The 27320-nt window shown below is 46.7% G+C and overlaps 2 protein-coding genes across 3 annotated transcripts in view; one reads left to right on the top strand and one right to left on the bottom strand.

Annotated features, from left to right (window-relative positions):
* Positions 1 to 1117: 1117 nt before the first annotated feature.
* DCLRE1B (DNA cross-link repair 1B) lies at positions 1118 to 25427 on the bottom strand. Of its 2 annotated transcripts, none has more exons than XM_066600076.1 (6): positions 25135 to 25427; positions 14561 to 14759; positions 12063 to 12228; positions 7638 to 7817; positions 3951 to 4946; positions 1118 to 1890 (listed from the first exon to the last, which is right to left on the bottom strand). In XM_066600076.1, exons 2-5 carry the CDS (start codon positions 14747 to 14749, stop codon positions 3961 to 3963), a joined length of 1521 nt encoding a protein of 506 aa, XP_066456173.1. In that variant the 5' UTR covers positions 14750 to 14759; positions 25135 to 25427; the 3' UTR covers positions 1118 to 1890; positions 3951 to 3960. The 2 variants fall into 2 exon arrangements, with proteins under 2 accessions (XP_066456173.1, XP_066456174.1); XM_066600077.1 differs by lacking the exon at positions 25135 to 25427 and adding an exon at positions 21489 to 21689.
* Positions 25182 to 27320, top strand: part of AP4B1 (adaptor related protein complex 4 subunit beta 1) — a 28858-nt gene continuing 26719 nt past the window's right edge. Inside the window, exon 1 of the mRNA XM_066600075.1 lies at positions 25182 to 25273. The gene's annotated coding sequence lies outside the window, so the exon portion shown is untranslated. The remainder of the gene's footprint in view (positions 25274 to 27320) is intronic.

The following is a 27320-nucleotide window of genomic DNA, read 5'->3' as shown; positions in this document are numbered from 1 at the left end:
CTCATGCCGTAACTTTATCCTTGACTAGCTGATATACTTGGTACAGGTGTTTACCGGTTGTTCACAATGAAAATTTTATGAAGTCATGGTTACTTCAGAGGAATAAAATATGTATACACATAGAGGAGTACTAGATTCTCCTCAGACTGCATGTACCGATGTCCCTCTGCAGAATGTGTCACCCCTCCCACTCTCCTCACTTTTTACTCTTAAAGGTAACAACCCTTTTTATTCAAATTTAACCCCGGACTGGAGGTTGCAGCCCCTTCTTAGCCTTAAAGGCATGCTCCATCCCTGCAATCCACAGCTGCTTCCTTATGTACTTTACAGCCTTTCAGTATTCGCACACAGAGGTCAGTTAGATTCTCCTCAGTATATACACATAGAGGTGAGGTAGATTCTCTTCAGTATGAGCACATAGATGTGGGGTAGATTCTCCTCAGTATACAAATCGTTTCCCTAGGCTTTATGGTTTCTGAGAAAATAACTGTCAGGTATCGTGGCTTGTCACAGTTTTTCATGTTTAGAATTAAATATTGAAATTGGAACCTTTTACTTTTCCTATTAGGATGTAAAGAGTGGTCACGGCACATTTGAAGTACGACACCAGGAAGTTACATTAAATAGGGGTACACTTGTTTTTGCACTTTGCATTGAATAATCAGGTTGTGACCCCTGTATTTTTCCTATTTAGGACCTAAAGAATGGTCGTGCCAGATTTCATGTTTGTACGACACCGGGAAGTTACATTACATAGGAGTGCGCTTACTTTTGCACTTAGCATTGAATAATCGAGTTGTGACCCCTTTACTTTTCCTATTTAGCACTTAATGAATACTCCTGCCAAATTTCATGTTTGTGTGACACCGGTAAATTAGAGAATTAGTGGCAAGTCAGTCAGTGAGGGCTTTCACCTTTATATATAGATAATATCTAGGACTAATGTTACAGGAAACTCTCACTGAAGAGACATGTGGAGTGGATGCAGGACAGTATACACCTACGTACATGCAGGCAGGTCGCAGGAGCGGCCGTCCATTTACTCAGTTTCACATACGAATGTGCGCAGTTCTAATGTACTATGGATACATATAGCTCTGTGATGGAAGAAAACTGAAACAGGGACTTATAAATCTTTATTTTATATATATAGTAACTTAAATGTGATAAACACTAAGATGCGTGTGCACATGTACAGAGTCAGATAAAAGAACATTAATGATAAGACAATGGCAGTATAGTACAGTATGAGCCATGGAAAGAAGATTACCTTTATTAATGAAGTTAGGGCCTGTTCACACCAAGCGATCTATTGTTTGAACGAGCCAACAATGTATCTGCCTGTACAAACAAGAGATCGTTCAGTCGTTCACATTCGCTGTATAAGTGACATTTCATGCCTGCATGAAATGAACGATTTATTGTCCGTTCGTTGGCTGCGTTTACGCTGAACAATTGTCGCTCACTTTCACTAGTTTGGACGACAATCATTCCGTGTAAAAGGGCCTTCAGACCAGTTCTCATAAAACAAGTGACTTTTCCCACTCAGTGCTGTAATGTATTTATAACCCTGCTTTCTGTAATGATTGTTACCAGAGTCAAAGACTGACGTAGAAAAATATATATAGAATACACAAACTACATAGATAAAAGAATAGATTTATATAAAAATGTGCAAAAATCTTGTTAAAAAGACATAATCTCTTGATAAATAGAAGAAGGACTGGTAATCTGCAGTATCCGGGGCCGGTCATACAGCTGTATATAGTTCTTTTGTTGGAAGCTTTTAGTTAATACTGTCCAGTCTTCTCTCAGCCTGATGATGGCGGCCAGCATGGATCCTACCGCAGATGACTGCAGGGGTCAGACATGGTTTCTAAAGTGCAGGTGCTAAAAAAATAAATGACTGCAATTATATTTGGAACGAAGCAGCATCGCCAGGAGTCTCCCATACAAATGTATTTTCTTACCATCACACTTTCCTCAAGTTTATCGCTATATTTGCCATCACTCAGAAGGTCGGTAGGGTTACACCTGTGCATGCAGGCAAACATTGCAATAATGATAACAAGTACAGCAAAAGTTTTTTTAACTGCATTGGTGCCATTTAAGAGAACCGTCGGGTTGGTAATGATGCCTGGGCTGCAGGGACTACAATATTGCGACAGATGCAGATTTCCGTGATCTGGTACTGGTTTTGGAAAACTTACATTTAGAAGTTTGCAGGAAGCCGCAGAGATGAGGCAGCTCATTAATAGTTGTGTGTTCACAGTTCCCCCCACAGTACTGCCCGCAGCCCAGGCACCATCAGGTTCTCCGTAGAGGAGCAGTCCAGGAGTACGGCGGCAGATAAGCTTCTCCTCCCTGAGATGCACAAGCATAAATGTATATGGAGTCGGAAGAAACCGCTGTCAGCCAAACAAGTGTTTGTACCTCTCAGCATACACGGAACATTAAAGATTAACCCCTTAAAAACGCAGACCTCCCCCATTTTCAGTTTTTCCTCCTCCCTTTCAAAAAAAATCATAACTAGAGATGAGCGAGCGTACTCGGAAAAGCACTACTCGCTCGAGTAATTTGCTTTATCCGAGTATCGCTGTGCTCGGGTCTGAAGATTCGGGTGCCGGCACGGAGCGGGGAGGAACGGAGGGGAGATCTTTCTCTCCCGCCCGCTCTGCCCCGCTCCCCGCTGCGACTCACCTGTCAGCCGCAGCGGCACCCGAATCTTCAGGGACGAGCACAGCGATACTCGGATAAAGCAAATTACTCGAGCGAGTAGTGCTTTTCCGAGTACGCTCGCTCATCTCTAATCATAACTCTTTTAGTTATCCATCCACATATATATTGTCTGTGGACTTGGTTTTTGCGGGACGAGATGTATTTTTCTAATAGTACTATATAATGTACCATATCATATATAGAAAAAAAAAACAAAAAAACAACAACAACGCGAACTTACGCGATCTTTGTGGAGTCTTGTTTCTACGACAAACATGACATGTAAACTTTATTCTATGGGTCAGTATGGTTAATTTAATTGTTAAAAAGGATTCCCTGTTGCCATCTTCCGGGCAGACATAACTTTAATTTTATTTGTACAAGGGCTCATTTTTTAGCGGGACATCTTGTAGTTTCTATTGGTACAATTTTGGAGTACATAAGACTTTTTAATCGCATTTTATTACATTTTTTCTTGAAGACGGGATGGCCATAAAAAGCGCAGTTCTGGCGTTTATTTTTTCGATGACGATCAACATGCAGGATAAATAATGCGACACTTTGATAGATCAGACTTTTATGGATGCAGCAATACCAAATATGTTTTAGGGTTTTATTATTTAGATTCTTTTATTATAAATATGGCAAAAGGGTTTGTTTTTTTTTCACTTCTATTCCTTTTTTTTTTTTTTAAAGTAATTAACAAAACATTTTTAAACTAATTTAAAATGTTTTTCTAGACCCCATTGGGGACAAGAACTTGCAATAGTTTGATTGCTCCTGCAGTACGATGGAATGCAATAGCACTGCATTATACCCCGATCTGACAGGCATTCTGACAAGCCACAGGCATGCCTTGATAGGCACTCTGCAATGACAGCCCTTAGGCCTTTCAGAAGGCCCCCAGCTGCCATGGCAACCACATGACAATCCACAATCTCATTGCGGTGGGCAGTGAGATACCTCCAAATATCGATCAGTGCATTTAAATGACAGCGGCACTTAAAGGGCTAACAGCTCTGATCAGGGCTGCTTATCGGTGCAGTTGCGGGCGGGTGTCGGCTGTAAGAAGCAGCCAGCCGCCGCATTGTATGGAGCAGGATCGACCTGCAATCCTCCTCCATACAAACATCTGTACCAATGAATGTGAAAACAACTAGACCAAGTATGTAACTTGTAATTCCAAACTTGTAAATATTCCCAGAAACAATCCCTTCAGGGAAATCAAATACCTGGCATCCTTTAAAGAGGAGACCTTTCGAAATATCTTTCTACTTGACGATGAAAGTATCCTGAATCTAATTTTTTCCTCTTCTTCCAAGGCACAAGTGAAAGACTGTCGTTCCTTGTACGGTCCGAGGAGACGCTCAAACTGAGACTAATATTCTGACCTGTTTCTTCACCTGAAATAGAAGAGTCTGAAATAACTGTCACATTCATGGGGGATGAGATTGCTGATGGCATCTCAAACACATCCTTAGAGACCTCACAGATGGTGGAAGTTGGAGATGAAAATGGATTGTCATTTGTATCAGAGCCAAGAGCAGTTGACTCAGTTGGCGGTACGGATGCGGTTTCACATGATAGACTTGAGTTACAACCATCAGTGTTGAAATCCTCTTTCAATTGAATCATCTCTGAGTCGTTAGCAGTTTCATTAAGGTCCATACATTCTAAATTCGTTTCGATGGACTCGTATTCAACCCCTCGAGGGATCTGCCTAGGAGAAACTTTGAGCTTGAGAGTGTTCGCTTTACTGGACGCCTTCCGACTTCTCATATATGATCTAACTGAATCTGGTATTTCTATGCAGCGAGCCGCTTCCTGAGAACTCATGTATTGCTGGAAATGAGAAATACATTGTTTCCTTTTAACCACCGGAATAATGGAAGAAGGTTTTAATCGAGAAACAAACTCAATAAGCTCATCATATGAAGAGTGGTCAGAATAGGGAACCACATGGATGTCTTTGTGCCAGACCTTTACTTTCCGACTGGTTGGAAGAATAGCTATGGTTGGATGGATAGAATTCCAATTCATCATGTTCGAGCATTTCACTTCAAACTGCTCCACCACACGAATTCTTCCATCGCTGCTAGATACGGAGAAAACATCTTCCAGTTCTAAAAGAGTCAGTAATTCCAGTCTTTGGGGACTCACAACAATCCAACACCGAAAAGTTTTTGCCAAGTCAACCAAAAGAGATTCTTTTCCTATACTGTACAGGCCTGCAATAAGAGAGCTTGGTAAGTTGGAACAAGTGGAAAAGTTACACAGTCCGAAAAAATGAATTTGCTTAACTATAATCTATGCAAGACAACTCTCCCTCTGAAGGAAGGCTGGAGGAGAGCCAATTCACGTAAATACTTATTCCCAAGGAAGAGTTACTGCCTGGATTGCCACGAGGAGAACAGTGCCTTTTGTGGTGGGCGTTGGCCACGTTGTCGGGAGGGGTGTCATTACTCCTTAAGGAGAGCACCAAGGAGGAGAGTGAGGAGACTTATGAGGCCATGCATGCTCCTCTGGGAAATATATGCAAATAAGGAAGATGGAGCAATACCTCTGCAGTGCCACCTATAGGATGGCAGCATTCCTGCAAATCAATGTCCGATCCTTTATACAGGTCTTTGGAACAATGATTGGGAATTGAAAACCAAGCCAGAATCCATACGCAGACAGCTGTTCGGGATACTTGCCCCTAATCAGTGTGCAATAGGATTCTGGCTTAGATAGTGAGAGACCTATGATGTGAGTCGAGAGGGATATCATCACTTCTTAAGGAAAGCACCTAGAAGGTGAGTGAGGAGACTTATAAGGCCATCCATGCGCCTCTGGGTAATATGCAAATAAGGAAGATGGAACACCTCTGCAGCGCCACCTATTGGATGGCATTGATTTGCAGTAATACTGCCATCCAATAGGCGGTGCTGCAGAAGTATTGTTCTATCTTCCTTATTGGCCATGTTGTGTTACAATTCTATTCTGTCCAAGCTCATAAATCATGTTTACCTGTTAACGAGCAGCATGAAAGGTCTATAGCAGAGACGCTTATCTGCATCACAAGTGAAGAGAAGGCAAAAAGTGCAGCTAGTGATGAGGCATGAGCTCTTCTGTATATCAAAAGCTCTGCCCAACCATAAAGAGAAGCGCTCCTCCAAGTTCTCTCTTTATGTGGCCATTGTGGCATCCTCCCATCTCTAAAAGTTGTGAGCAAGTTTAACAGTCAACTTTTTATAGGCCTGTGATGCGTGTTCCCTACATATATGTATTCACTCTGTATATTAACGCTTAACACACAGTACTGTAGTATGACATTTTGGCCTGGTGCCGCTCTCCACCACTGCAGCCATAGTCTGCTTATCCTCTCCATCTATAAAGTAAGACATCTCTTCACATCCCATAAAGTTTCATGTAGGTAGCCTGTACTTTGGCTGGGTATACTAAAGTTCAGCGGAGGAGATTTACTTAAACCAGCATTTCCTATGCCAGCACGGAGCCAAAATACGTTGAAGAAAGATGCACCAAATTAATTAAAGGGGTTGTCCCGCGCCGAAACGGGTTTTTTTTCTTTCAATAGCCACCCCCGTTCGGCGCGAGACAAACCCGATGCAGGGGTTAAAAAAAAACAAAAACGGACAGTGCTTACCTGAATCCCCGCGCTCCGGTGACTTCTTACTTACCTTGTGAAGATGGCCGCCGGGATCTTCCCCCTCGGTGGACCGCAGGTCTTCTGTGCGGTCCATTGCCGATTCCAGCCTCCTGATTGGCTGGAATCGGCACGTGACGGGGCGGAGCTACGAGGAGCCGCTCTCCGGCACGAGCGGCCCCATTCAGAAAAGAAGACCGGACTGCGCAAGCGCGTCTAATCGGGCGATTAGACGATGAAAATTAGACGGCACCATGGAGACGAGGACGCCAGCAACGGAGCAGGTAAGTGAATAACTTCTGTATGGCTCATATTTAATGCACGATGTACATTACAAAGTGCATTAATATGGCCATACAGAAGTGTATACCCCCACTTGCTTTCGCGGGACAACCCCTTTAAGGTCATTTTCATATGACTGTATGTAAAAACACTGATGTACAGCTAGTTTTTATGCACGTTTGCCTGCGTTTTTACTGTGTATTCTTGTGCAGTAAAATGAAAAAAAAAAGAAGCTTAGTACCGTGTTAGCCAGCAGAGCAAAATTAAAACATTGGAGGTGGTTTCATGCATGACTGGGGATTATGAGAAAGCTATAGCAGAAATAACACACTGGCCTGGTGACCCCCTAACACTAATTTAGAGACCATAAAACATTCACATCCTTATCAGTGGACTAATTCAGTATTTACTCCTCTGATCATTCAGTTCTGGTATTGTTTTAAGTGCAAATTAATCAGACCATGTCTGTGTCTTTTCGTGTGTATGTATATATACACACACGCGTACACATAATTCTTTGTATCTATTCCATTATGCCTGAGGAAGGATTCTAAGAGGACCTGAAAGCTCGCTATAACATCATGTATTTTTGTTAGCCATTAAAAGGTATCATATCTACAAGATTACGTGGTTTCTCTTGCTGGGAACATGATTTAACCGGCCGTGCAGCCCAATTAATCCCCGGTGTTTTCGATTAACACTGGAGTTCAGTGCACGATTTTGTGCGGACAGGATGTGCATTTGCACACCCCCATAGGTTCATATGGTGCTTTAGGTGCGCAAATGCACACAAAAATAGAGTATGATGTGTATATTTTCACGTGCGTGAAAACAGAGTAAAAACTCAGATTGTGAGGTAACCAACTGAAATCAATGGGTTCTATTGACTGCGGTTTGCACGAGCGATTCACAGAGAATTAGGCCAATATAATTAGCCCATTCTGCAAGCAACAATGCTAAACGCCACTATCCCATTTAGCGCTCCACTCACCAATCACTACGTCATGGCACGGGTGCTTCTTAATGAGTTCCTTGATTTGTTCAGTGGCTTCTTCACGAGACGGCAGCCTCTGCTCAGGATCACAGTTTGTGTTGTCCAGATACAGAACATCAATCTTTAGATTTCTTAGTGGAGAACAAGCAAGCATACGGGGGTCATAGCGAAAGTCACCTACAGTCAAAGAGAAAGGGACATCTGAAGGTAGACCGTACTACCAGACAACACCGTATAAACACAGACTTTATATTAAGCCAGTTTACAGCCTTCTGCAAACCTCTAGAAGTTCCTGAAGATCACACAAGTTTAAGGCTTCTGTAGCGCCCACATCTGAAATCGCTAATGCTTCCCCCTATCAGAGCCATCAGACAGTGCGCCAATTCTTTTACTAGGGGGAACGGTGTACACAGCATACTTAATATTCAGGAATATGGATATCATAAGAGTCCTTTTTACAAGAGCGATCACGCCTAGCACCCGAGGGACAAATCTTATAACAAGCATATATTATGGAATAGCTGAGCATACAATTCCCTTATGTAACAGAAAAAAGTAAAAAATAAATAAATAGTGCTTTAATTTTCATTTTGGTAAACCAAGAAAATAGAGATTACAACCTAGAATCGTCCTTAACCCCTTAGTGACAGCCAATACACCTTTTTACAGACCCCACTAACGGGCTTTAAACCTGCACATACATCCTTTAAAGGCAGTGCCTTGACTGATAGACAGGCTCCTGCTTTAACAGCCAGGGACTGAGACACCTAAAATTCTGTCAGTTTCAACCCAGTACATGGCTTGGTTCTTAAGTCACAAAATAGGCTGGTCACTAAGGGGTTACGCTTTGGTGGGGAAGGGAGGGTAGTGGAACTACCTTTAAACAGATCTTTCCAAGCTGCAAATTTTTTTTAAAAAAAACTAACAACTTAGAGGTCTATTACACTGCAGCTGTTTTCCCTCCAGTCATCCTACAAATATCTGGAGATTTCTCTCAATGAGGTTTATATTTCCTGACCCAACATTTCAATTAATCCCAGAGATGTTCAGTAGGGTCCAGGCTGGGACCCTGTGCAGCCAGTCCAATTGTGGAACATCCATATCCTCAAACCAATATAAAGCAGCATTAGATTTTCGACAAGGCACGTCGTCTTGTAGGAGGTATTGCCGACCATTCCCAGAGTATTAACACATTGTCGGCAGCACATTATTGTCTAGAATGTCAGGGTAAACCTCCATGTTCATGGTTCTTGTCACTACGACCAACGGACTGAGACCATGCCAAGTAAAACATCCCTAGATCATAACGCAACCTTTGCCGGAATTCAATGTTGGCACAACGCTCTCCAGCAAATTGTGTTCCCCAGGATCCTGCACACCCAAGTACCGTATCTAATGTGAAGACGGAATAGAGTGATAAATCGCGCTACAGGACATCCTTTCATTACTTAACTGTCCAATGATAACACTCCCTGCACCATTGTAGACGGGCCAATACATTGCGCTTCGTGATGGACAGCTTGTGTGCTGTGGCATAACCCGTATACCCACAGTTCTTATCACAAACTATGGTGGACACCTCCAAGGTTCTACAGGGTTTTGGACAAGTGACATAATGCGATGTGAACCATTCTACTGATAGGGGTGTACAGATACTTTTTGTAAACTGTATTTGTTTGTTTCATTATAGATTTTGAATACACATCTCAAAATGACATTTTTGGGAGTGCCCTTCTAAATTATAATATGACTGTTAGGGGGTTAAAGCAAAAATTCTAATTTGCTATTTAAAATGCGTCCTCGAAACCCCTTGTGCAAACAAGATGTACTCTGCAAAAACTAAGACGTGAGGATTTTAGACAAGCCACACATTTACATTCGCAGGTGCGCGTTACAGGAACGCCCAAACCGCAGGAATGTGCCAACTGATTTTTGCATGCAAATTAATTTGGAAGTTATACATGCATATATTTTCCATACCCCTACACAAGGTGTAACCTCGTAAGGCCCGAACTCCAATGCAATGCGTTAACTAAGACGGATTTCAGACAAGCGCTAAATGGGTGTCTCTTTACTTCCATATTATGGACACAACGCCTGAATCTCCTGCGGTTCCTCAGCTGGAGACACAGAGCACCACGACTCCGAGTCAATGAACCGCAGGGGGTCTCACATGGTCTCTGAAATACAGGAACAATATAAACTCGTTTCACACCAATTACAAAGTGGGAAAATACAGGTTTTCTTTTACTACCAAAAAAGGATAATTTAAGGTGACAATCGGTGGATGTATTTTCTCTTTTTTTAACCTATGGAAATCTTTTCCAGTCTGTCAGTAGGAGACATTCTGCTGAAGTGGTCAGCATAGATTTTACACTAAAGCTCATGTACAGATAGGATGGGCTCAGTGTAAAATATACAAACGGAATTCAGATTTGTGTGTGGTGCATTTGTGCCACTTGAAACCGTGACCCAGACGCTGGACTCTACAGCTTAATTAGATGCTGAGGGGCAATTACACGAGCAAGTGATCATCTTCTGACTTTTCTAAAGGAAGAGAAAAAAATAAAAAAAATAAATAAAAAGGACCCAAATATGTGACAATTGGAGAGCGAGTATACTTTCTGACTGATGAGGAGGGTAATACATGATCAGATGACTGTGTTCCCTCTCCCCATGGAGACCTTTATAGTTATAGAGGAACGGATAGGAGGATCTAGAACTCTCCTTGCAGCCCATCAAGTGTTCTCACATTGGATGCTGAAAGGGGCGCACTTCAACATCATCTAACTCAGACGGAGCTGCACTCTAACTTGAGATAGAGCCTATACAGACAGAGACAGCTTCTTGACTTAAAAAAAAATCCCAAGATCAAAGCTGTAGTTGCTACTTATGGCTGTACCACCTTGGGCTGTATTGCATAGAAGAATCTTATCCTACCTGCCAGGACGCATAGGCAAGGAAAGAGTTAAAGATGCATTCCCACGTCACAAATTCGCTACATAACCACAATGAGTATGTGCACCCTTAGTCTCTGTATGTGTCATTTAAAGACGTTCTCCCACCATTAACATTGATCAACTATCCATAGGATTAGTGGTAAGTGTAAGATCACTGGGGACCCCACTGATCATTAGAACTGGGGTCTTTGGATCCAGTTTGTACTCACCCCAGAGTAAGGAAGAGTTTGCATAGGAAGGTGGTTGAGCATGGTGGTTGTGCCCTGTCGTTTCTTTCAATGTCTATTAGGCTGGTGCCACACAAGCATTTTCCAGCAACATGTGTGTCTTTAAGAGTCTCCCAGCCGGACCACGGATATCCTGACCCAAACTTCCCGCATCCCAGGAATCTAGGTAGACTAAAGCAGTAAAGTACAGCCACGAATGCAGCGGCAGAGAGCATGTCTGACCCCTGCTCCATCCAAACTTGTGACCCAGATTCTAGTCCCAGCAACCACATATTTATCACCTATCGTGTGGATAGTTGGTAGATGTCAATTGTGGGAAAACCCCATTAATATCCTGTAAAAGACACCTGAAAACTCAGGTGCTACTGTGTGTATCCAGTTATGTCCACCACAGTCTATGGATATCTCCGTACTGCAACAACCATACAGGCAGCCTTAGGTTGGGCTCACACAAACGGATCGGATTCTGCATGCAGAAGGCCTGCAACAGATTCTGTCTGTGAGCCCAGTGACCCTGCGTACCTCATTAAACTGTACTACGGATCACTGTACTACGGATCATGTAGGCTCGCAGGCGGTCACGCGCAGTACAATTTTTTATTTTTATTTGTTTGCATTTCATGCGCGTTGCTTAACGATAACGCAGGTACACAGTCCATATGCAATGTTAATTGTGTATGGACTGTGGGTCATTGACTTTGATGGAGGTCGTCTGCGCGGATTCTGCGGCAACATAGAGAAACATGTGATCTTTCTTCAAATCCGGTCATGTGAGACCGACCTTACACAAAATAATTCCACATGTAATAATAATAATGTGCTCCACTGGCTATTAGTTGGTTGGGAACATGTTGTTCTACTCACTTGCGGGTTTAGTGACATTTGTAGAATGGGTTCGCTCTTTGCAGAACCTTTGCCACTCTTGTCCATGCGTTGTGTCTAGTATGTGGATGACCAGCCATACAAGTCAATAAAGCTCAACTGCAATACCCACATCCCATAGACAAGAGGAGGGAAGGTTCTGGGAAAAAGCAAACCTTTGTAGTCCTGGACAATCTCTTCAAGAACATGTGGGCTATGATGTGTCTATATTCCTTCCATGAAGAAGGTTTAACAGCACAGTAAGAAGTGAGTATTACACTTTGTGAGAAAACTTTTCAGTCAGGTTCAAAATGTAACTTTATAGGACTAAAAATGTGAAATTAGGGATAAAGAAAGCATCTGACTGCACTTACCTGTATACAAGACCGTCCCAAAGTATCCCTCAAACAGGAACATGACCGACCCCGGGCAGTGGTTGGCGTCTATTAGCGTCACAGCTACCGTTTCAACGCCACAGTCATCCAAAGGCAACGAGTGGCAAACTCCGATTTCTAATGGATTGACCCATTTGCTCTTCACCTAAGAGGAATGTAGATTATGGTGAGGCTACAAACACACAAGTGCAATTCATCTTATAGAAGTGCAATTCTACACCTGAAAGGGTTTTCCCATGTAAGATATTTCTGCATAGAAGCGTCCATGTATTCACCGGCTACTGGAGATACGGGAGCAGAGTAGTCAGCTTTTCACCGTTTCAGAGTCTCCTATAAACTATAAGGCTAGTTTTACACGAGCGATCACGATTTTGCCGCAAGAAAATCGTATCTTTGTTCCCGCGATTTTTGAGAGTCAACAATGCTTTTTTTAAGATTATCAAATTGCTGCCGTCTGCGATAAAGTCGTGCGATATTTTTATCAAAAAAGCCAATAGGACTTTCTAATGTTAAAATTGCATCGCAACGCATGTTGCACGTGATGCGATAAAAAGGAGGCTCCACAGGGAAACATGGGAGATACAAATTGCACATTGCAGAAAGATAGGGCATGGCGCGATTTTTTAATTCTCTCAACATCGCATCAGTGAAAACATCGCAGATGGCAAGGACGCCATTGAAATTCATTGGTTTCATAATCTACTTTTTTACTGACTCTCGCATCACACAAAATTTTGTCGCTGGTGTGAAAGCACCCTAAGGGCTTATTCAGACGACCGTATATCGGCCAGGTATTCACGCCGGCCGATATACGGCGTCCCTCTCTGCAGGGGGAGGAGGCTGGAAGAGCTGGGAGCAGTGATCTGAGCTCCCGGCCCCTCTTCGCCCCTCTGCACTATTTGCAATGAGGGGAGACCTGGCCAATATACGGTCGTCAGAATAAGCCCTAAGGGTGCGTTCACATCTCGCAGATTTTGGTGCAGATCTGCCGCAGGTTTCACCCTTCAATTTGAATTCAAATGGAAGAGTGAAATCTTGTTGCAGATGTTGGTGCAGATCTGTAATAATCAGCAAAATGTGAATACTTTGTAAGGGTTTGCTACTTATTGAACCCTTTGCGGCCATCTTTTTGACGCTGCTTATATTACCTCTGCCAGGAGAGAAGTATGTAACCCGAGGACAACAAGCAGCAGTTGGGGCTCGTTTACACCAAACGATATATCATTTGAAAGAACGACGTCAGAGTTCGTCCGTGGATCTCGTGCAGCCTGTTTATACAGCAGATACATTGCTGCCTCGTTCAGACCAGAAATTGTTCAGTTCGCTGTATAAGTGACTGAGAACGACTGAGCGATAAGTGAATGAGCCAACGATGATTTTTATGCCTGCGTAACATGAACTACAAATGAAAAGTGAACAATTTATCATTTGTCGTTCGCTCGTTTGAATGATTTTTTTTTTAAATGATAATTGTTCCATGTAAGGCCGGTTGCACACAGCCCAGAAACTGGCACAAGATATGTAAGTTGCGATGTAGTGCCCCAGCGGGCACTACAAAACACACACAGCACACAGTCCTGTCTTACCTGTCTGTGTGCCATTCCTGGATACAGAAGGTGCCGTCTGTGTGAGAGACCCTGTGTGTCCCCCCTTCTGCTCTAAGCAATGAGCTCATCCCTGATGTAAGCTGGCTCCTCATTGGCTGACAGTCAGGTTTAATCTTACTGGTGCAGAGCCCAAGGGCAAGGAAGCAGCTCTATTAGTCCCTATGCATGAGGAGGAGTTGAGAAAGTGCGAGAAGGAAAGAGAGGTTATAAATAGACGAAGAGAGAGCAATTAGTCAGTTGTCATCAGAGTCAGAAAGGAGGAGGACGTCAGACAGTGAGAGCAAGGAGTGCATCACGTTTTGCCCCAAGGTCACACGTTGAAGACACACGTTGGCGAGTGCAATATCGAGGCGAGTTTCTCAGCCCGATATCGCGCTCGCCCATATGCAGGTAGCCTAAAAGGGCCTTTATGTTTCCTGAGATTATAGATCTTGGAAGTCCATAGATAGTGATAGATTGTAGCTATAGTGATACACTGTAACAGACTGATGCTGTGTGGAAGTAAGGGTACTTTTACCCGTAGCAAGAAATCGTTCGATTGGACGGACAGTTTAAACACAAACATAAATTGTTTATTTTTTAAACCGGATCATTGAGTTCTCTGTCCCCGTGAATGAGAACGACGGAACGATCCGTGTTTGTACCGAACGATGAGCGAACGAGCCAATGATGATCTTTATGTCTGCATGAAATGAACCATGATCAAAAGCGAACAAATTATTATTCAATCATTGGCCGTGTTCACACTGAATGATTATCTTTCACATTTGAATGATCCAGTGATTTTTTTTTTTTTAATGATAATTGTTCCGTGTAAAAGCACCTTAAGGCCGTGAGGTCCAGCTAATTGTAGACAGCGCCATCCAATACCTGTAGCTTATATTTGAGGATCCTGGCTGTGACTGCTGAGCAGTAGAGTGGATTTTTCCACGTGGAAGACAAACCCATAGTATGGTCACTATGCATGTGAGAGAGGAAAAACAGCCGGACGTGACTGCATTTTCGGATCTGCCAAAAATCCACAGCGATGGGCGTGTTGGGAAGAAGCGTCCCATTCATTATCTAAGGTCTGGAATAGATAAACAGGACAAAATAAACATCGTAGTAAGAGTCCAAGTAATAGGATTCATTTCAGGAAAACAGTCATTTGGACAATGAAAGCAGTGATTGGAGCGATTGCTATAGCTCTCCCCAATAATGTACACAATTATGCCAGTCTTAGATTTTCCATAAGGGGTTAGAAACATCCCAACCGGACAACACATCTATATGCCCCTATTAAGACATCAGAGAGAGCGATGAGATAGATGCCCCAACCCCTGATGATGCTGGTCTATGCAGCAAAACATATCCGTGGGGGCAAAACTCTGATTTATAAGTGCTGGCAGGCAGCACAGCCGAGCCCACAGATAATCCCACCACATTTAGCAATACCCAAGATCCAATCTTGTACTAGTCATCTACTTAGCACTGCTGCTGGTGAAGGGTTTTTTTGCATCCTTTCCACATCTGTTTGTGCTTCACTGCTACCTGCTAGATTTAGGCTGCCTTCACGCAGGTGAGGGGAAAAAAAAAAATCTCACCACATTCTTTTGAATAGGGACATACACGTGAACGATGTTTTCCTGCATGGCACCACGGTGCGGGAAAAAAGTTGAAGCATGTTCTATCTCCAATGAGGCAGGTGACAGCACAAGGTCTCCCATTGAAAACAAAGGCAGAAACTCAGCGATCTTGTCCGCCGCAGCAGAGGATTGCTTCTTCCCCGAAGTGATGCAAGGCTGTTTTGACATGGAAACGCCTCACATCTGTGGAGAATTCACATGGTAGGGAGCGCGATATGGAGGCGGGAACTCACGGCCTGATATCGCGCTTGCCAGTGTGAAGTTGGCCTTAAAGGGTGTTTTCTGGCCAGTATAGGTCATTAATAGTTAATTGCCTGGGACCAGCTACTGAGATCTCTAGCAATCAGCGGATTGCCTGGTCTGCTGTCACAGGATCTAGTCTCAATGAAGCATAGAGTCTAGATCACGTGAGGTCATTATCCCGCTCTACTCTTCATTAGTCAGGCCTCATCTGGAATACTGTGTCCAGTTCTGGGTACCCCACTTTAAAAAGGACATAGACAAACTGGAGCAAGTTCAGAGAATTGTTACCAAGATGGTGAGCAGTCTGCAAATCATGTCCTATGGGGAACGGTTAAAGGATCTGGGAATGTTTAGCTTGGAAAAAAGAAGGCTGAGGGGAGACTTAATAGCGGTCTACAAATATCTGAAGGGCCGTCACAGTGCAGGGGGATCAGCCCTATTCTCATTTGCACAAGGAAAGACTAGAAGCAATGGGATGAAACTGAAAGGGAGTAGACACAGATTAGATATTAGACAGTAAGGAGGATCAATGAGTGGAACAGGTTGGCCCAGGAGGTGGTGAGTTCTTCAATGGAAGTGTTCAAACAAAGGCTGGACAGACATCTGTCTGGGATGATTTAGTAAATCCTGCACTGAGCAGTGGGTTGGACCTGATGACCCAGGAGGTTCCTTCCAACTCTACCGTTCTATGATTCTGTGTAACATTACATGAGGTGAAGGAGTCACAGAAAGCTTCACTACCACTCAAATCAATGAATCAATGGGAGTGCTGCCTTCTATTTCACTACTGCGTCTTAGTGGCATTATAGGAGGCTTCAGCTAGCATCGATTTTGATGGAAGAGAATTTCTCTATGATGCCTCCCCTTCCAAGCCCGACGATGGTGCCCGACCCTGCTGCACCAACAATGGGCTGGGTGATCAGCTGATTTGAGGATCTTAAGTGATGGGTCCGCGATGCTAAATTATTGATGACCTGTTCAGAGAATAGATCATCGATAGTATTTAACCAAAAAAAAACTTCAATTACAAATTGTTAGTAATTCTTTATTTTATTAATTTATTTAAAGTTTAATTCAATATTAAAGGTTTAGGCTGCTCTCTCATATGTTCAGAAAAGCACTTTACTGCGATTTTGCATGCATGTTACAGCGGTTTTTAACACACCCCATCACTGTGATGGGCGATGAGGTGCGTTTAAAATCGCTAAAATGCAGGTAGCGCTCCAAAAATCACACTGTTAGCCTGTGTGGCCCCATTGAAATCGCAATAAAAAGCAGTGAGTGTGAGAGCGGCCTAAATGGACAGTGAACTTTTCACACAACTTCTGCTCATCTCGCAGCCTACGTGTATCATCAATCTGTAATATTCTTGCATTAAAAATTGTTTCATTTTACCACTGAAAAATCAAGCTTGAAGTGGCTGCCACTAGGGGGCTCCTTTCCAGCACTTTTGCAATCCACTGCCTGTCATTAGGCATTTGGCTTTTCTAGTAACAGGGACATGGGGACACCACCAGTTACTACATGCAAGAAGAGAGGATGGTATATAGATACTACCCTGCAGGTGACTGGAGCAAGTAAATGTTCCAGGAGGCCAGAGAGTACAGTTGCCGTGGGCAAAGGGTCTTTTGTGGGAAGTCTGTTGAATTTTAAAGGGCCAGAGAGTGCAGTTGCCAAGGGCAACGGGTGTGTCGTGCAGTGGAGGACTGCTGTAAACAAGTCAGTGGACTTTCTTCGTGTTGGTGCTACAGCCTGGAGGCACACCCGGTCGTCCTCTGGCCTGAAGACCAGCAGAGCCTGGAAATGGTTGAGCGGGACCTGTGTCCAAGTCCAGAGGAGCTGCAGTGCTGCATAGCAAGCCTTGGGAGTGCAGAGAGGATTCCTGTGTTTCGTGAAGGGGTGCAGTCAGGACTTAAAAACTGTGACAAAGTTGCAAGCATGTTACAGGTGGTGTCAGCTGCAACTGCTTATACTGGAACCAACACCAAGAGACAAGGGGTTAATGATGAGGCAAAGTCATGGGAAATGCATGATGTTTTCTTTGCAGGTTGGTGCGGTGAAAACTGCGCAGTGGCGTCTAGGTGAGACGTGTCTGGGGAGCGCGCTGATAAAAACGTGATTGAAAGGTTTTCTGCTCAAGCTGCCACTATCATTATGTGATGAGATGTCACTGATATGTGAAGGTATTCCACAGTCTACACAGGTGGTTTCCAAATGTGAACTTGGAGATACAAAAAGCTCAGGTACAGCCCATGCGGGAATTGGCCCAGCGGTGCCCCTGGTGGTAGAGCATAGAAATAGTGAGGGCATTTCATGTATTTGCTATAGAGATGAGCGAACGTGCTCGGCCCCGCCCCTTTTTCGCCCGACTACCGCGATTTTCGAGTACTTCACTACTCGGGTGAAAAGTACTCGGGTGCGCCGGGGGGCGGGGAGAGGCGTGGCGGCGTGGGGGGTAGCAGCGGGGAACAGGGGGGAGCCCTCTCTCTCTCTCCCCCCACTCCCCGCTGCAACCCCCCGCGCCGCCACGGCGACCCCCGAATTTTTTCGCCCGAGTACGGAAGTACTCGAAAATCGCAGTATTCGGGCGAAAAAGGGGCGGGGCCGAGCACGTTCGCTCATCTCTAATTTGCTAGTAACAGCCCACTGTCCCCCGGGACTCCAGATAGTCACATTGCAGAGGGACAGAAGGAGACTGCTTCTCTGACGATATTAGATGTAGTCCGTGCGGACCCTAGAAGATCCAAGAGGAGAAAGAAAGGGAACAGCTACTTAGAGTATAAGAGGAACTTGTAGAGCAGCGAGCCTGCAGAGATATTCTTTGCAAGGTCAAGGTGTTTAGAGAAGAAGCATGTCAAGCTGCCAATAACAGATATGAGGAGCAGTTGGGAAAGGAAGCTGCCAGCTTGTGGCTAATTACAGGAGAGGCCAAGAGACAAAGGCTACTGGTAGGAGAGGAAATGGGAAGGGCCCTGATTGAAAAGCAGGCTGCCATCCATGAAGTTGCAAGGTTGGAAATGGGGATTGTCAGAAAAGAGAAGGAGAACCTCAGAAATGTAACCAAAGATGAAGCGGATCGCAGATTGTCTGGAAGCGAAAGCTGCTCAGTGTGAACAGGAATCTGAAGTATATAAAGCCCAACTAGTAATTATTAGGAAACTATAGTACCAGTGTTTCTGGTGACACAATGCGCCACTGACCGATATAGTGAAAGGGATTGAAGTTGAAAGCACACGGCTGCTGTTTTAGGATCTGTGATGATGTCACCATTGCTTACATGCGCATGTCCCCCGCACGCACACAGCTTGCGCACACAGCTCGCTCACCCGCGCGCATACAGCTCTGCTGCATGCGCGCGTCACACACACAGAGCTCTGCTGCATGCGCGCGTCACACACAGAGCTCTGCTGCATGCGCGCGTCACACACAGAGCTCTGCTGCATGCGCGCGTCACACACAGAGCTCTGCTGCATGCGCGCGTCACACACAGAGCTCTGCTGCATGCGCGCGTCACACACAGAGCTCTGCTGCATGCGCGCGTCACACACAGAGCTCTGCTGCATGCGCGCGTCACACAGAGCTCTGCTGCATGCGCGCGTCACACACACAGAGCTCTGCTGCATGCGCGCGTCACACACACAGAGCTCTGCTGCATGCGCGCGTCACACACACAGAGCTCTGCTGCATGCGCGCGTCACACACACAGAGCTCTGCTCCATGCGCGCGTCACACACACACAGAGCTCTGCTCCATGCGCGCGTCACACACACACAGAGCTCTGCTCCATGCGCGCGTCACACACACACAGAGCTCTGCTCCATGCGCGCATCACACACACACAGAGCTCTGCTCCATGCGCGCGTCACACACACACAGAGCTCTGCTGATGCGCGCGTCACACACAGAGCTCTGCTGCATGCGCGCGTCACACACAGAGCTCTGCTGCATGCGCGCGTCACACACAGAGCTCTGCTGCATGCGCGCGTCACACACAGAGCTCTGCTGCATGCGCGCATCACACACACAGAGCTCTGCTGCATGCGCGCATCACACACACAGAGCTCTGCTGCATGCGCGCGTCACACACACAGAGCTCTGCTGCATGCGCGCGTCACACACACAGAGCTCTGCTGCATGCGCGCGTCACACACACAGAGCTCTGCTGCATGCGCGCGTCACACACACAGAGCTCTGCTGCATGCGCGCGTCACACACACAGAGCTCTGCTGCATGCGCGCGTCACACACACAGAGCTCTGCTGCATGCGCGCGTCACACACACAGAGCTCTGCTGCATGCGCGCGTCACACACACAGAGCTCTGCTGCATGCGCGCGTCACACACACAGAGCTCTGCTGCATGCGCGCGTCACACACACAGAGCTCTGCTGCATGCGCGCGTCACACACACAGAGCTCTGCTGCATGCGCGCGTCACACACACAGAGCTCTGCTGCATGCGCGCGTCACACACAGAGCTCTGCTGCATGCGCGCGTCACACACAGAGCTCTGCTGCATGCGCGCGTCACACACAGAGCTCTGCTGCATGCGCGCGTCACACACACAGAGCTCTGCTGCATGCGCGCGTCACACACAGAGCTCTGCTGCATGCGCGCGTCACACACAGAGCTCTGCTGCATGCGCGCGTCACACAGAGCTCTGCTGCATGCGCGCGTCACACAGAGCTCTGCTGCATGCGCGCGTCACACACACAGAGCTCTGCTGCATGCGCGCGTCACACACACAGAGCTCTGCTGCATGCGCGCGTCACACACAGAGCTCTGCTGCATGCGCGCGTCACACACACAGAGCTCTGCTGCATGCGCGCGTCACACACACAGAGCTCTGCTCCATGCGCGCGTCACACACACAGAGCTCTGCTCCATGCGCGCGTCACACACACAGAGCTCTGCTCCATGCGCGCGTCACACACACAGAGCTCTGCTCCATGCGCGCGTCACACACACAGAGCTCTGCTCCATGCGCGCGTCACACACACAGAGCTCTGCTCCATGCGCGCGTCACACACACAGCTGTTGTTTTAGGATCTGTGATGACGTCACAGTCATGTGATCAGGGGCTATGAGCCGTTGACTGATCACATGACTGTGACATCACAGGTCCTGTCAGCACATGGCTGCTGTCAGGCTCTGCACATTGTATGCTTTAGGACCTGCAATGATGTCACCGTCATGTGATCAGGAACGGAGCGAGTGTTACATGCTAGAGCAAACTAAAAGAGGTAAGAGAAACCTTGTAAGGCCATACGGGCTTTGGAAAGTGAGTGTACTAGTTTGACCCATGAGGTGAAGGTCCTATTGGAAGACAAGCATGACTCTGAATGCAAGGTGCTCTCCTTAAGGAGTGATGATACCCCTTCCGATTCTGAATGCAAGAGAAACACAGTAGAGACACAGCTTCAAAGATACCAGTAAAGATCGCAGGAGGTGATTGTGTTCTCAGACAGAGCTGTCTGTAATCTAACAGACTGCAAGTGGAAATGGAATCTCAGAGGCTGGTGCAAGAAGAGACGCGCCAGAGGCTTGGTCTCAGCGCACACCTGAAGACAATGCAAGATGAGAGAAATGTGTTCCTCAAGCAGGTAGAGGAAGATGCAGAAACCAAGAAAACCCCGTCAAAGCAGATTTTCAGAATATGGCTGTAGATATGGCAAAACAAAAAATGGAGAAGAACACGACATGCAAATCAGAGAAATCCTAGAACAGGAAGCTCTATCTACAGAGTAAGCAGCATCTGCAGTTCCAGGAGGAGATAACAGTTCGTAGAAGTGCCAGAGATGCTTCTAGAACAAATCGCACTCCTATAAGATGAGTTCAGTGCAGAGAGAGGTTCTGCATCACAGGAGCTTGAAGAACGCTTCAGTAGAGACATTGTGCAGGTGAGGGCTAAGCAACAGATGGAGAAGGCTCACCTTGTGGAGCAGCTGGAAGATACATATACACCAGTGATACCGCTGCAGGATAAAGTCTTTGAGTTAACTAAGGAAACGGAAGTTTCCCAGGCACAGATAGGCGTACTTGTGCAGAGAAGAGAGAACAGGAAGAACACTTGGTAGCAATGCTGCAATCAGATGTGCAAGCTGCACAGCAGGAACAGACTTGCATCACGGCGGAGAAACCTGATGAGGGGAATGGAGACTCCGAAGAACCGGGGGCTGAAGGGCCTAAAGCTGTTGAAATGGAGCATGAGCTATCCTCTGAAGTTCAAGGGACCAAAGAGAGGGCAGATGGTGAGGCTGCTGAAGAAGCAGAGACTGAAAGAGAGGCCTCAGAAGCTGCAGGTGAAGAGAACCCATCGCTGAAGGCAGAACTACAGGAGGTTCAGGCTGTAAAGAGTAACGGTTTGCTGCTACTCAGACGCTGGTTTAGATGAACTCATCAAAGTATGTGGAAAGCTCTTATGAGCCACTTATTTATGAAGAGGATATGGCTCTAGCTTATGATGTAGAGATGCAGGGAACTGAAGACCCTCTAGACAGCATAGCTGTAACCGAAGATGAAGAGGGTCCAGCTAGTCAAGATAACATGGGCATTAAGGCAATTCATGCAGAAAACTTCAATAGAGAGGAAGAGATCTAGTGAAGCTTCTGATCTGAGCATTTAGGAACTCTGCCCAGGAAGGAAATTGTGCAATATGAAGAGTAGTTAACCAGCTGTGACCTCGAGTTGCCACTCCCTGAGTGTGAAGGGGTGGCAACCTCAGATTTGGAAGTAGTAATACAACTTCTTTACGGCCTTGAATCTCCAGAAGGAGCTATTGAAGAAGAGAAGGAGCTATTGAAGAAGCCAGCATGAGCTTTGAAGAGTTGAGGGCGACAATTAATGTAGATCCAGTGATCGGCTTATATCAAGATATTATTGCTAGTTCAGGTGAAGGGCCAGAAGTTGGTGAAAACATAAAACTCAAAGACACTATTGACCCTGAAGACGTAGTAAGAGAAGACATGGACAACCAGACACATGGAGATTCTGAAGCATGGGGCTTCGACCCTGGAGAGGTCGAAATGGACAGGGAGGGCACAGTTAGCAGAAAGACCAGCAGAGGGCTCCAGAGCAGTCATTCTGCTAGACTGATGAGAGAGAACACCTGTATGGGTGTGGTAGGAAATACAAACTTGGATTCCTGCCAGACTCTCAGCTCCTGGCTCCCCTGAAGGCGGGAGTAGACTGCCCTCTTTGGGATGAGACACCCCTGAGATCACTCCCTGAATGGAATGGACTATATGTTACAATGATAAGTTGAGGTATTAGGCCTGATAGGAATGTTCTCCCATTGTTGTCAATGGGGCCGATGGCACCAGTCCAGTCACGGCCAGATATCGCCCTCGCCAGTGTGAAGGAGCCCTTACAGATTTATTTCTAGATAAGTTAAAAAAGGCTTCTAAACTATACAATCACCTTTAGTATAGATGATTGCAACCGAAGGGGTTAATGTCTGCTGATTTTCATCCAATCTCACAGTGACAAGAAAGCGGAGGAGGGGGGAGATGATGCAGCGCTGACCGGAGGGAAGTTTGTAGTATGCAAACTTTTCTGGTCAGTGCTGTGATTGGCTGTCACTGATGACATCATCAAGACTTGTCAGCAACAACCTGTTTGAGGTGTTGTACCCGCTGTGGAGGCTGGCAGAGTGGCTAACAAATTTATGTTGCTGCTGCAATGAGCCAAGGGTGCACCATCGTAAATTTATCATCTTTAGTCAAAAAAAAGAATTCCCGAGATGGAAATACCATTTCACTGCATTAAAAAGTCACAAGACAATGAAGAGGTTTACTTCCAAAATTCTCCAGATATTGATTCCTCTGCTTTTGCCAGGCAGACCTCTTCTATAGAGGCAGCCGACACCTGCGCACTTCTTTCATCTAAGTCTGCTGGCCGGGATCTCAGGAGCGCATGTGCACTAGTTTTTGGCCTGGCCACCAGCTACTGCTGTGCTCTGCCATAGAAGAGGTGGTCTGTTTCCCTGGCAACGGGCTGTAAACAACCAGAGGAATCAATAGCTGGAATATCTGGAGAATGGAGCATTTGGAAATAACCCTCTTCTGGGCAAGTGCCTGAGATGAGCGTACTCTCAGTGTTAATGGTGAATGGAGCTCCGTGGATTTTATTCCGGTTGCACACAGCCAGATTTGCATTGCGTAATCTGGAGCGGGCGCCCACCTCAGAACTCCGCAGCACATACCACCCATAGCATGCTATGGAAAAGCTTTTTCCTGCACACAAGCGGATATCAATTGCCAATTTCCGCTCGCGGAGGAAATGGCGCAGCATGCTCTATTTTTGTGCAGATTCTGCCCGGACGGCTTCCACTGAACTCAATGGAAGCCGTCCGACCCGCGGCCCTTGCGCCATGACATTGCGGAAAGGTTGTGGGTACCCGCATCATCTAGCGACGGCGCGGGAGAAGCAGTGGTTTGAAAAAAACAAAGTGTAATGCAGATGTCTGATGGCGAGCCGTGCGGAGCATCCACAGTAGGGAAAGCAGACGCCAGTCGGGAACAGGGTCGGACTGTGCTGTGGGAGCCCACATCTGGAATCTGACCCGCACGCGTGCAGCGGGCACAGTGCTTAGTGTGTTTGAAGAAAATGCCAGTCAAAAGTCAGCCGTTCGTTCCTCGTGCCGTAGGAACCCTCCACAGTCTGACGGGACGGGATGTTTGCCACGGACTCACAGTGGGATTATGGTGAAATCCTGCAGCACTGCCATCGTGTCACAGGCGTGACCTTGAGGACCCGTCGGGCATTCCTCCGATTATCAGGGACGGGCTGCAGGGCAGCGATCATCGCTCCTCTGCTAGGTAAATGGTTATTATATCATGCCGCCCAGTAAACAGGCAGTCGCTCGTAGAGGAGTCGCTGCCTGTTCACATGGGGCCATTTATTTTTTGTACTGCCTGCGATGAAGGACTTATCACCCGTCACTCGGATCAGGCAGCGCTGCACTGAACGACCATCTCCGACTCCCGACAGAATCTTAGTGATGGTTGTTCTGTGTAGAAGGGCCGTTACTGCGATACGGTCCATCTTGGTATGGCCGGGCACATGGGCAGATGCTGGCAGGACACATGAGCGCAGCCACATACGCCATAGTGTAGTTGCTGCGTGCCGCTATCGCCATGTGCTATCTTGACGTGTATCCGCACATACTATGCGCCAAGGAAGAACATGCTGCGATTTATCAGTGCGCAAGTCACGTGAGCGGCAACATGGCGGCCTGCGGCAGATTGGTACTGCCTATTGTGACTGGAGGTGGACCGGAATGACCCCCTCCCCGTTCACTAGTGATGGTCGCGCCTACGTAAACGCACAGGGACAATTATCGCTAGGATGACTATTGGGCATCTGCGCCTGACAGGTCGCCCCATGTAAAAGTGCCCTACAGCAGATGGCAGCACGGAGCAGTGCTGCCTTCATCCTGTGGATCCCTACAGATTCCTCAGACTATTGCGAGAGATGTGACCCCATACAAGGTAACCTGCCATAGTGCCCCAGCCCTGCCAGGCACTTCCTGCATGGGGACTATGGGCGCCACAACTGGCACACAGCTCTACTCATCACCTGCTCGGCGAACACTCCACGCATGCGCGGTTCAGCTCCACATCAATGCTTGCGGCGCTCGACTGCTTCTGTCTTACGAGACCGGAAGTGCGGCGGCTGCGCCGGTGGATCGGCTCTCCTCGCCAGGCCGCTGCTTGCGGTAAGCGCCGGCAGACCGTTGGCGTAGTTTCTTGTTTTCCTTCCTGTCAGGCTGTGAGGGGAGCGGGGCGAGGCGGAGCTTGCTGCTCCCGCCAAAAAGGTTAACTCTTTAAATGACGGCTTCTAGTCTACGGGTTCTGATAGGAAGTGGTATCCAGGAAGGTAACCATGGAGCCGGACGGCGGGGGATGATGTTAACCCGTTAGACCCCGCAGTGCTCCTCATTAGTGGGCTGTAAGCCTGCACATACATGCCTACAAGGGGGTTACTGGCTGCCAGCAGCGGAGCGGACGCAGAGCCGGGCAGGTTAACCCCTCACATGCCAGTAGCAAGTGCTGGATGGAAGCATATGACTGGCTAGGCGATGATGCGGATCCCGCGATGATGATTGCGCACAGACCGCGGGCCTGTTGGCTGGCTTCCATTGACTTCAATGGAAACCAGACACACGGAATCCGCCTAGAAAAAGAGCAGTCCACAATTCCCCCCCCCCCTGCGAGCAGAAAATCTCAATAGATTTCCGCTCACGTAGATGAAAAGCTGCTTTTCCATAGCATGTTATGGGTATTTTCTGCGGATTGTGGAGGCGGACGCCCGCTCCAGGTTCCAAAAACCCATTTTAAATGGATAAAATACAAAAAAATAAATGTAATCGGTATTACCGCATTCGCAACAACCCAGACATGAAAATATTTTATTTATCTTGCTTAGTGAACATCGTAAAAATAGTTTAAAGAAGCACCGGCGGAATTGTTGTGTTTCTTCTGTTCGCCTCAAAAAACAATCCAGAAATCACGTAAGGCCGCCTGCAGACGAGCGGGTCGGATCCGGCAGCGAGAAATCTCGCCGCGCGATCCGACCCCAGAGCCTGCAGGGACGAGCGCGTACTCACCCGCGCCTGGCGGCCCCGGCTCTTTGATGTGCCGGCTGCCGCGCAGACCGGAGCCGGCGGCCAGGTGAGTGCGTGCCCCGCAGAAAATTAGAACATGCCGCGGTTTGTTTGCCGCGCGAGATTTCGCGCGGCCAAACCGCGGCCGTCTGCATAGGAGTGCGTATTGTAATGCACTCCTATGCAGACTTTCAGCGGCAGAAATCCCGCGGCGGGATTTCCGTTCGTGTGCAGGCGGCCTAACTCAAACTGGTGCCTCTAAAAACTACAACGCTCCCCGCAAAAAACGCGCCGCCCAGAGCTCTGCGGACGGAAATAACAATCTTCTGGCTTTTAGATGCAGCGGTGCAGAGCCAATAGTTTTTTATTTTAAAAAAAACATGTTTTTATTGTGCAAAAGTGCTAAAAAAAATAAAACCTCATAAACCTGGCATCGTGGTAATCGTGCCTATCAGATCTGAAAGAGATCAGGGTATTTGTACTGAATGGTGAACGCTGTAAAAACAAAACCCTAAAGCGCTGGTGGAATATCTGGATGTTTTTTTCCCCATCTCCCTCCCCCAAAAAATGTAATAGAAGTTCTACAACACATTATATGAACCCCATAGTGGTACCATTAAGATATACAACTCGCCCCCAAATAAACAAGCCCTCATACGGCCGTGTCACGGCTCCTCCAATGTGATGATGAAAATCACTGGAGCGTAGGACGCACCAAAGTATTCACAGCAAGGAGAGGAAAAACAAAATAGACTATAGTAGGGGCAAAGTTGATGCCAGCTTTCTGAGTGCCATAAAAAGGTGGAGGTGTTGCAGCGCCCTGGTGGTCTGGGGTAATGGACAGTAAAATGCCGACTTCCATGGTGGTCTATGGTAGTGGAAGGGAATATTCACGCGCGGCTTACGATCTAAGGTAGTGAGGTGTTGGGGGGCTTTTACACGGACCGATAAATTATTCACATTCTTGCTGAATGATTACCGCTCCGTGTAAAGGCACGCCCGACTGAACGGCCAACGAGAATTCGTTCACTTCTTGTCCGTCATTCAGTTTCTGCAAGCAGAAAACCGAGCAATGGATCGTCCGTGTAATAGACAATTATCACTTATGAACGACGGCCTGCTAACTGTGACTGGAGGCGGGTGGGAACGATCCCCGGCC

Source organism: Eleutherodactylus coqui, chromosome 4 (assembly GCF_035609145.1).
Source record: "Eleutherodactylus coqui strain aEleCoq1 chromosome 4, aEleCoq1.hap1, whole genome shotgun sequence".
In the NCBI taxonomy this organism is placed as follows: domain Eukaryota; kingdom Metazoa; phylum Chordata; class Amphibia; order Anura; family Eleutherodactylidae; genus Eleutherodactylus; species Eleutherodactylus coqui.
This window is presented reverse-complemented; position numbering and strand designations above follow the sequence as displayed.

Excerpts from the sequence above, each read along its gene's own strand:
- DCLRE1B (XM_066600076.1), bottom strand. The coding sequence starts at position 14,749 with ATGAATGGGACGCTTCTTCCCAACACGCCCATCGCTGTGGATTTTTGG. Across the intron at positions 12,229-14,560 it reads TCCTCAAATATAAGCTACAG|GTGAAGAGCAAATGGGTCAA; the intron begins GTATTGGATGGC and ends CATTCCTCTTAG. Across the intron at positions 7,818-12,062 it reads TGGGACGGTCTTGTATACAG|GTGACTTTCGCTATGACCCC; the intron begins GTAAGTGCAGTC and ends CTTTGACTGTAG.